The sequence below is a fragment of the Panthera leo genome, chromosome B2 (genome assembly GCF_018350215.1).
Source record: "Panthera leo isolate Ple1 chromosome B2, P.leo_Ple1_pat1.1, whole genome shotgun sequence".
Lineage (NCBI taxonomy): Eukaryota > Metazoa > Chordata > Mammalia > Carnivora > Felidae > Panthera > Panthera leo.
The window spans coordinates 32277679-32287923 of NC_056683.1; the positions used below are offsets into that span (position 1 = coordinate 32277679).

The window sequence follows — 10245 nt, forward strand, 5'->3', positions numbered from 1 at the left end:
CCTGGGCCCCGTGTCTCCCACTGCCTCCTGCCAGACCTGCATCGTGACTCATGAGTCCAACGGCATAGACATCATCACGGCCCTGATTCTTAATGACATCAGTCCCCTGTGCAAATACCGTATGGATCTGGTGCTGCAGCTTAAGGTGGGGCCCGTGGCACTCCAAGTGAGTGTGCATGGGATGTGTGTGCACAAATGCACGTGACGCGACCTGTGTTGAGTGTGCGTACCGGGGTGTGTTGGCATGTTTAATATGTACGTGTCAATATGCATACGTAAATGAATGTGTGAGCAAGCGTGTTGGACGTACACTCTATGAGCGGACGTGTTCTGGGTTTATCTGAGGGTCTCCCACGTACATGTCTGCTTTCTGGGGATTGCGTCTGCTTGCCATGGGGTGGCGGTGAAGACAGCTAGTGGGTGGGCTGGATTTGCAGGACACTGCTCAGCAAGTCCTGGGGGCCAGCGGGGATGGGAAGGTTACGGCGCATCTTGCAGGCCAGGAGAGGCTATTATGGAGTAGACAGTGGAAGAGGTTGTTGGGGGGCATCGTAGGGGCTCTCAGACTGTGGCCTGTCCCCCTCTCCCCACCTCTCCCCACCTCTCCACAGGACAATGCCTCCAAGCTGCTCCTGGCTCTGATGGAGAGCCGGCACGACAGTGAAAACGCTGAGCGAATCCTCATCAGCCTGCGGCCCCAGGAGCTGGTGAGGCTGGGGCCAGGGGTCAGGTGGGAAGACGTGCCTGGCTGGGGTGTAGGGGAACGGGGATCGGGGCATTCCCTACGCGCCAGGAAGGCGGCAAACAGGCCCTGCCCTGCCAGGTGGACGTCATCAAGAAAGCCTACCTGCAGGAGGAGGAGCGGGAAAACTCGGAGGTGAGCCCACGGGAAGTGGGCCACAACATCTACATCCTGGCGCTGCAGGTACCAGCCCCACCCCTGGCTCCGCCCCCGGCGGTCCTGCCCGCCCCCCCCAACCCCAGCGACCACGCCCCGTGACTCTGCGCCGCCCTCTCACTCAGCTTTCCAGGCACAACAAGCAGCTGCAGCACCTGCTCAAGCCAGTGAAGCGCATCCAAGAGGAGGAGGCCGAGGGCATCTCTTCTATGGTGGGGGCGCGAGGACAAGGCTGGGTGTGGGGCGGGGCTTAGGTCTAGGGGCGTGGCTAGGCGAGAGATTGGATGGGCTGGTATCTGGGGGCGAGGCTAGGAACTGAGGGAGGGGATGAGGGTACTGCGAGATCGGAGGGCCGGTTGGAATACGGGATGAGCCCGGGGGCAGGTCCAGGAACTCTGGGCGGAGCACGACTCGGGGGTGTGGCCTGAACCTGAGTAAAGGGCTGGAATGGGGAGGCGGGGCTCAGGGTGGGAGGAGCCGGGAGGGTGGGCGGTCCGGGGTGAAACCTAAGGGTAGAGGTGGGAGCCGGGTTGTGGGAGAGGTCTGGAAGCCTGGAGCTGGAGCCGTGGGTGCTGAGGGGCCCATAGAATTGTTTCGACAGGCTCTCCCCGCTTATCCCCTCTTTCTTCTGGGCTGCATCCTAGTTGGAGTAGGCTGGGTCTCGTCTGGCAGGGGGGCACCTGGAGCAGGTAGGGCTCTGGTGTGAGGTCTAGCGGTGGAAAGTTGCGGGGCCTGACCTCGGCGGCCCCTCTACCCCCAGCTCAGCCTCAACAACAAGCAGCTGTCCCAGATGCTCAAGTCCTCCGCGCCCGCACAAGAGGAGGAGGAGGACCCTCTGGCCTACTACGAGAACCACACATCCCAGATAGAGGTGGGGCCCGAGGGCAGTAGGGGCGCTGTGAGTGAGGGCCTGTGAACTTGGCCCTTGAGGGCTGTGGCCTGGGTGTGACCATGTGCCTGTGTGCACCCAGATCGTGCGACAGGACCGCAGCATGGAGCAGATCGTGTTCCCGGTGCCTGGCATCTGCCAGTTCCTGACGGAGGAGACCAAGCACCGGCTCTTCACCACCACGGAGCAGGATGAGCAGGGCAGCAAAGTGAGCGACTTCTTCGACCAGTCCTCCTTCCTGCACAACGAAATGGAGTGGCAGCGCAAGCTCCGCAGTGAGGACCCCCGCGGGGCGGGAGGGCAAGGCCCCCTGGTGACCCCCTTACCTGTCAGGGGGGGCTGCCTCACCCCACCCCACTCCAGGAGGGCTCCAGTCACGTTTTCCCCCTGAAGCGGGGCCTGGAGCTTGAGCAGGTGCTGGGGGCCCCGGAGGGGGAGGCCATGTGGGATGAGGGGACAATGTTAACCAGAGACCCACCCACATCTCCCCCAGGCATGCCACTGATCTACTGGTTCTCCCGCCGAATGACCCTGTGGGGCAGTATTTCCTTCAATCTGGCAGTTTTTATCAACATCATCATTGCCTTCTTCTACCCCTACATGGAGGGCGCGTCCACAGGTGGGGACACAAGGCTGGCAGACTGTGGCCCTGGAGACCACCGTGCCTCCTCCCTGGGTTTGGGCAGAGCCTTGTGGCCAGCCAGGCTCTGAGGGGACCAGATGCAGAGTGGGGGAAAGGCACCCCTGCACTACTTTCTGGGCTTTGCACCCCATCATGGGGGGAGAGACAGATGGGGTCCAGTGCGACGACAGGGTCCTTGACCTCCGGAGACAGTACACGTCTCTCTCATACACACGGGCACACGTGCATGAGCCAGAGCTCAGCTATGATAGCAGCAGCTGGATAGGGCCTCTCCTGCCTTAAGCCTAGACATGCAGGTGTGGTGGTGCAGGAGAGGCCCTAATACCAGGTGACCAAGAACTTAATAGGGAAGGTTTCCGGGAGGAGGTGGCTTCTCGGGGTCTGTTGGGGCTGTGGTGGGCTTCAGAGACCAGTGCTCACCCTGCACCCTGGCCCCCAGGCGTGCTGGGCTCCCCACTCATCTCACTGCTGTTCTGGATCCTCATCTGTTTCTCCATCGCGGCCCTGTTCACCAAGCGCTACAGCATCCGCCCCCTCATTGTGGCGCTCATCCTGCGCTCCATCTACTACCTGGGCATTGGGCCCACACTCAACATCCTGGGCGCCCTCAACGTGAGTGCCAGAGGGAGCCCTCACCCCAGACCACCCTTGGGGCTCATGGCGCCATTGGACCTCGGGCTGGCCTGCTGCCTCCCGGCAGCCACTGCTCTGCTCTAACCCCTTGTGCCTGTGTCGGGATCAAGCTTGTTAAAGCTCCACGGTTAGGACCGGTCTGTGCCTCCACTGTCTCCCGGGACAGCCTGGGGCAACCGGCACTCAGAGATAGCCAGCCAGGAGTCACTTTGGGGCACCGGCTTCAGGGCTGCTGTGTAGACGGTGTTAGTCGGGCACTGCCCAGAGGCACTGTGTGTACTGTAGACATTAAAGATTTGTATGTTATGACAGTTCCTGACAGCTGGAAATAAAGTACCCAGAGCAAGGTGGGGGGAGACCCCTTTTCCGAACTTACCAAGTCACTGTAGAGGCCAAGGTTGGTCTGCTTGGTCTGACTCTATCTGTATCTCACTTTCTTCCTGGAGCCAGGGGCCCACGGGGCTCCTCCCCTGTTCTATCCAAGAGTCCAGGTACATTTCTGGAGGCATTTTCATTAATGCTGAGCCTGCCAGGTTGAGCAGGACCAGCTCAGATCCACTCTAGGCAAGGGCTGGCCTCCGAGCTGGTCACTGGGGGGGCAGGGCGGCAGGGAGTGGAGATTCAGGGTGGGCCATGGGGCACTGATCCCCATGCCTTCTACCTGCCCCCAGCTGACCAACAAGATTGTATTTGTGGTGAGCTTTGTGGGCAACCGCGGAACCTTCATCCGGGGCTATAAGGCCATGGTTATGGACATGGAGTTCCTCTACCATGTGGGCTACATCCTGACGAGTGTCCTGGGCCTCTTTGTCCATGAGCTCTTCTACAGCATCCTGGTGAGCCCTCTGGGGGCTGGGGCTGGCAGGGGTGGGGGGGTGGGGGCGGTCGGGGCTTCCCTCAAGTTGCTAGTGGTTCCCCAGTGCCAGTCTCTCTGTCCAGTCCTCTTGCTGCTGGGCTGGGAGGGCTGGATTTGCAGAGTCCTCCTCTACCTGGCCCCAGCCCAGCCTTCGGGGCCCTGATGGCCACTCCCGGCCCCCATCTGGCTCATCTCCCCTGTCTGGTAGTGGTTTTAAGCTTGGACTCGAACCAGACTACCTGGGTTGGCATCCCAGCGTGGCCCCTACAAGCTCTGTGATTTGGGGCAAGTTTCTTAACTGCCCCGTGCCTTCACTTCTGTATCTATAAAACGAGGAGGATTAATAGCACCCACCTCCTAGAGTGATTGTGAGGCTGAAGTGAACCAACGCACACAAATCACACAAAAAATTCTTCCCCCGGGTGTGGTATTTGCCTGCCCATTCAGCCCTCACACCTTCTCCCGGGCCACTCCCTTCCCTTGGCCTTAGAACTCCAGGTGCCTCTGAGCAGCCTTCCCCGCCAGGCCCACTAGGCTGGTTCCACCTGCCCAAGCACAGACCCTCCTGGAGGAGCCTGTGGGAAACCACTGGGAGCCGGGCAGCCCTTGGATCCAGCGGCGTCTGCAGCCCCTCAAGGCCCTGTCCCTGCCCTGCAGCTCTTTGACCTCATCTACCGGGAGGAGACGCTGTTCAACGTCATCAAGAGTGTGACTCGAAATGGCCGTTCCATCCTGCTGACCGCCCTGCTGGCCCTCATCCTGGTCTACCTCTTCTCCATCGTTGGCTTCCTCTTCCTCAAGGATGACTTCATCCTTGAGGTTGACCGGCTGCCCGGCAATCACTCTGGAGGTCTGGCGGCTCCTCTCCTGGGAGGGTGTGGGGGCTGAGAGGGGCTGCACAGACGACCCGTGTCAGGACCAGGCGCCCTGCCTCAGTTCCTCCTCTCGGGTCCTGGGGTGGGGGTTTCTAGTTCACAGCAATCTGTGAACTCCCTTTGCCCCGGGACACACCGAATGGGTGGGAGAGCCTTGGTCTTCTGCTCCCTGAGGAGCCACCTGCTTGCAGACCTGGCATCCATCTGAAACTCAGTGTTTGCAGGGGCTGCCTGTGTGCCAGGCTCAGGGGTGTGGACCCCCCCCCTTCCTGTCCTTTGTGCATAGCAGGGGCATGAGGACCCTTCACGTGTAGCCTGACAGAGGGGAGAGCTCGCAGGATCAGGGAAGGCTTCGTGGAGGATGTGGGGCGGGGGGCACAGCGAGGGGAATGATGGCCATTGGACTTCCTGGTGACCTCACCCACGTCCTCTCTAGCCAGCCCCCTGGGGATGCCACATGGAGCTGCCACATTTGTGGGCACGTGCAGTGGGGACAAGCTGGACTGTGTCTCAGGGGTCTCAGTGCCTGAGGTCCTGGAAGGTGAGGGCAGTGTGTCTTGGGCGCCTGGGGCAGGGGCGCAGAGGCGGGTGGCTTGGCCTGGGTGTGAGCACATACTCCGCTTGTAGGGAACGAAGAGCTGGAGAGCACGGAGCGGGCCTGCGACACGCTGCTCATGTGCATCGTCACTGTCATGAACCACGGGCTGCGCAATGGTGGTGGCGTGGGCGACATTCTCCGCAAGCCCTCCAAAGACGTGAGCATCCCCTGCCCCGCTCCCAAATCCACGTGGCCCGAGCCCTGGCCACGTCAGCCACTGCGAGGTCCTGCTCTCGGGTCACGGTCACGGCCTGGGGGAGCAGCTCGGCCCCCCTCCCTCTCCGATGTTGCAAGCCCCCACTTCGCATCCCCTCTCCCTGCTTGGCCACCGGGTCCAATGCGCGGTTACATGGTTGTTGAGCTTCCCCACCCCCGTCTGCTCACGCCTCCCCACCGGCTCCCTGTAGTTGCTCTCAGGAAAGACCTTGGCAGCCGAGCTTTGCCCAGGCTGGGGAAGGCGTGAGTCAGACACGGGGCGGATCCCCGGCTGCGCTGGCTTCATCTGCGAGGCAGAGCCCCGGCCCACAGCAGGGGAGGGCAGGGTGGGGAAGCTGAGTCTGCTCCGTGAGGACGCCTCAGGATTTGACTCAGGCAGCCAGGCGTTACCGGTACTCAGTCTGTCCTCGGCCACATGGGAAAGCCGCTTCCAAGGTCAGACAGTGTTTCTAGAATGTGTGAGGCCAGGCATCCTGAGGGTGGGGCAGAGGCGTTCAGAGCTGGCTCTGTCCCCAGCCCAAGGTTAGGGGCAGAGACAGGCCTCGACCTACAGCCTCAGTGCCCCACGCCAAACTCCTATCACAGGGCGCCGGCCTCGCCGGTATCTTTTCTGAGTCCGCTGTCTCCTAAGTCACACTCAGGGCTTGTGATTGTACTTCTCACTGCCCACAGTGAGGCTGGGTCTGCTCTGCCTCCCTCAGGGCCCCGGGAGCCGGGGGCCTTCGTCCCCCCTCTGCTGAGGGCCGAGCCTCCTCTGTCACAGCCCTGACCCCTGCCTGAGTCTGGCTTGCCTAGGTGACGGGGCCTAGCCTCCCTGCCTCCCCCCTGCAGGAGTCCCTCTTCCCAGCCCGTGTGGTCTACGACCTCCTGTTCTTCTTCATTGTCATCATCATCGTGCTGAACCTCATCTTTGGGGTGATCATTGACACCTTTGCTGACCTGCGCAGCGAGAAGCAAAAGAAGGAGGAGATTCTTAAGACCACATGCTTCATCTGCGGTGAGGCCCCCTTACACCTTCTCAGTTTCCAGAGGAAACTGAAGCCCCCCGGTCTCTGTCCAGGGCTTTTCCCACTCCCGGTGTGAAGTCCCCTCCCCACCCACTGCAGGCTAAGGAGCGGGTGGCACCTGCAGGACAAATCCCTTATCAACTACTCCTGCTTGCCGGGCTCTTGGGATTCTGGCCACCGTGGTGCTGAGCTGCCCTGGTGGGAGGCTACAGCTGTGGCAGGGCGGGATCGCCACGGCTAAGTGGCTGGTGCTTTAAATAGAAGTGACCTAAATAGCCCAGGGTGGGCTGTCACATGCATTCACCAGTCCTTTTAGCCCGGGGAACAAATGCCCCCACTGCCCCAAGAGGCGGGTGTTTACTCTGCCAGGTGGCCCCACGGTGGCTCTTGGGAGCCTGATGGTTTCGTCCTCACCCTCTGCATCGTCAGGTCTGGAGAGAGACAAGTTTGATAACAAGACGGTGTCCTTTGAGGAACACATCAAGTTCGAGCACAACATGTGGAACTACCTGTACTTCATCGTGCTGGTCCGCGTCAAAAACAAGACGGACTACACGGGGCCTGAGAGCTACGTGGCCCAGATGATCAAGGTGTGGACCCCGCCCGGGAGCAGCGGCCGCCGGGGGTGGGGGCGGGGGGGACAGTCGCGAACCCTTGTGGGAGGGCCAGCTGAGGAGCAGCTGGGGGCAGCCCTCACTGGGGCCCCGCCGGCTGCCCGTGCTACCTACCGAGGGTCCTCGAGCTCTTCTGCATGGCCTCTGTTGTCAGGGAAAAGCCCACAACAAACCTGTCAGCCCCAAAGGACGTGCGTGGTGTCCCCGGGCCCGTGGCTGCCCGATACCGAGGAGGTGGGGGAGCAGGCAGACCCTGTCCCGGGACTGCTGCTTGGGGGACCATTCTGAGGGAGCCTTTTCCAGCTCGGCAAGGGGAAGGGCAGCTTCCCGGAGCTTGGATGGTCCAGGCCGAGAGGGAGCCTGGAAAAACTTTCAACTATCAGACTTCGGAGGAAATCAAAGTTACTCCGTCCAATTTCTGTAGTGACTAAAAGGGAGTGAAGGCAGTGAACCAAAAAAACAAAAAGGTCTCGTAGCTTTTCGGGTAAAGGAAACCCCGTCAGTTCCATTCAATGTAGTGCATCTTCAGATTACTGCACATCAGATAAATTGCAGGCTAAAAGGAAAGACCTATGGGGGGGGGGGGGGAGTTCTATTTGTTTCTTGAGTGTATAATTGGAACTGATCTTGGAGTGCAGGTTTATCTGTTGGTCTGAGAACTCCCAGCTTGTGACGAGGAGCCAGAAAACTGGTGGCCCCCTCCCGCTCCTCCTCGGTCGTGGGAAACGTGGCCTTGCCTCTGAGACACGTGTCGGATGCCAGCCATCCTCGGCGGCGCCTCCCCTCCCTCAGTGTGCCATCTGTCCGACTCGCATCTTCCTGGGGCGTGGGGCGTGCGTGGCGGGGTGGGGCGGAAGGAAGGAAGGAGCTTCAGGGTCTGCTGCAGAGCCCTCCTCCACCTCGCAGGGTGTTCTGAGTGTAAACAGATGGTGCTGATACTGGCGAGACTTGAGGCCGGCTGAAGGAAGTTAGCCTGTCACAGCGTGGTGGCCTCCGCGCCCGCCGAGGGTTCACTGCCAGCTCATTCTGGCTCCGGGGAGGACCCCAGTCAGTTCAGATTTTCCCATGACACAGCCCTGGGGAGGAATGTGTCCAGGGTGTGACGGCGGGTTCCCCCTCCATGACTGCTCTTCTAAATGAGGCCTTCCTAGCCTGGGCCGGAGCTTGCTCATCCCACCAGTGATTTTTTTCAGAACAAGAACCTGGACTGGTTCCCCCGGATGAGGGCCATGTCCCTAGTGAGCAACGAGGGGGAAGGGGAGCAGAATGAGATCCGGATTCTTCAGGATAAGCTCAACTCCACCATGAAGCTGGTGTCCCACCTCACCGCCCAGCTCAACGAGCTCAAGGAGCAGGTGTGCACCCAGGCCTATCCTGGCCCCACCCTTGGGGTCCCACGCCGAGCAGCTCCAGACCAGACCATCCATGGGAGGTCACAGCCCAGCCTGCCATGGGGGAGAGGGGGAGGGGACTGGGGCCTTCACGCTCCTTCCTTTCCTTTGTGGGTCTGGGGTGGAAGACAGGTTCCAAATACGCTCTCTCCCCCATGGGAAGTTAGACTGAGGTTGGCAGCCCCTGAGTCCACCGAAAGACATGGCCAAGTGGACCTTTGCTACAGATGTGAGGGGTCCTCCCCCTCGTTCACCCCTACTCCCAGCAGCTGCTCGGGGGCTCTGAGGGGCTCACCGCTGATAGGGGATGTCAGGGCACCCTTCCACTTCTCAAGATCCCCTCTTGCCCAGAGCACCCTCCTCTCTGTCCGGAGTGACTAAATGAGCTCAGGCGCCCCTCTTTTAGGTGGGGTGTTTCCCAGCTGCACCAAATCAGGGGTTTGTGATGCACTAATTGAGGACAAGCGTTTGGGGCTGACATCCTCAAGGCATCCTGGGTGGGGGGGCTGTGGCCTGCTGCCAGGGCTGAGCAGCAGCTGGGTCTGAGGGGCAGGGCGGGGGCGGGGGGGGGGGGGTGAGGGGTGGGCACCAGCCCCTCCCCAGTGCCCATGGAGAGAGGGCTCTGGGCTGCCTGACCCGACCTGTGGGCACCCGTTTAATCCCAGATGACAGAGCAGCGGAAACGCAGGCAACGCCTGGGCTTTGTGGACGTCCAGAACTGCATGAGCCGCTGAGAGCCACCGGAGGCCCCAGCAGGGGATGGTCATCGCAGAGAGTGGTGACCGGGAACACTGCCCCTTCCTGTGGGTCAGGGGGCCCGGCCAGCCTGCCAGCCTCTCAAGGCCAGGTGCCCACTCGGCTTCCAGCTCCCATTCTGCCAGACACCCCCCAAGCCGTGCCAGGCTCTGGCCAGCATGGAGTGGGGAGCCACAGAGCTGACAGTCCTGCCTAGAGCCCTTAGAAACGACTCAGAAACTTACGGGGACTCAGCTTACCTTAATGCCTTAGAGGAGAGAAGTCTTCCGGAAGGACAATTGCTTTGTTCCTTAAAGCAGTAACTGACATTCTCTTGTGTTCCTCCGTGGGATTAGGAGTGGGGTCGCGTCTTTATTCTAAGCACTACATTTTGGTCTCTGCCTGCTCCTGAGGGAGGTGCAGTAATGCTGTTGTCGCTAGTGATTTTAGGGCTTTTTATTTAACTTATTCACGGGTGCCGTGTTCAGCCCAGGCCACGGCTCCACGGCTCCCTCCGGGCCGCAGATCTGCTGTAGACCGCGCGTAGACCTCATCATCCAGGCCACCCCTCCAGCTCGGCCCCAGGTGGACTGGTGACCCGAGGAAAAGAGCCTTGCTCCTGGGACCTGCCTCTTCTAGGCCTCCTGAGAAGAGTCGCTGGCCCAGAGGGCAGGGCTGGGGCATGTCGGAGCGGCTGGGTTTCGACTGTTAGTTTTATCTCCTTTTGGTGTAACGTTTTACAAACCCTCTGGCCTGAGAACTAATATGTTAACTGCCTTAAATAAATTAATAGAATGCTAGTCCATGAGAAAGGGATGCTATTTCCTACACTCCCCAGGGGCGGTGGGGGCTCCTGTGCCCACTGGCCCGGCCTCACCTTGGGCTCTCGG

The 10245-nt window shown here is 60.7% G+C and overlaps 1 protein-coding gene across 3 annotated transcripts in view; it reads left to right on the plus strand.

Annotated features, from left to right (window-relative positions):
- The window catches only part of ITPR3 (inositol 1,4,5-trisphosphate receptor type 3), a 67042-nt gene extending 56879 nt beyond the window's left edge, over positions 1-10163 (plus strand). For all 3 annotated transcript variants that reach the window (XM_042938474.1, XM_042938476.1, XM_042938475.1), the window contains 16 exons: positions 35-145; positions 612-707; positions 824-925; positions 1024-1110; positions 1659-1769; positions 1870-2062; positions 2281-2406; positions 2870-3042; positions 3735-3899; positions 4577-4769; positions 5231-5335; positions 5422-5549; positions 6440-6605; positions 7045-7205; positions 8423-8584; positions 9286-10163. In XM_042938474.1, coding sequence (XP_042794408.1) covers positions 35-145; positions 612-707; positions 824-925; positions 1024-1110; positions 1659-1769; positions 1870-2062; positions 2281-2406; positions 2870-3042; positions 3735-3899; positions 4577-4769; positions 5231-5335; positions 5422-5549; positions 6440-6605; positions 7045-7205; positions 8423-8584; positions 9286-9354 — 2148 coding nt within the window. In that variant the 3' untranslated portion in view covers positions 9355-10163. The remainder of the gene's footprint in view (positions 1-34; positions 146-611; positions 708-823; positions 926-1023; positions 1111-1658; positions 1770-1869; positions 2063-2280; positions 2407-2869; positions 3043-3734; positions 3900-4576; positions 4770-5230; positions 5336-5421; positions 5550-6439; positions 6606-7044; positions 7206-8422; positions 8585-9285) is intronic.
- The last annotated feature ends 82 nt before the right edge of the window (positions 10164-10245 follow it).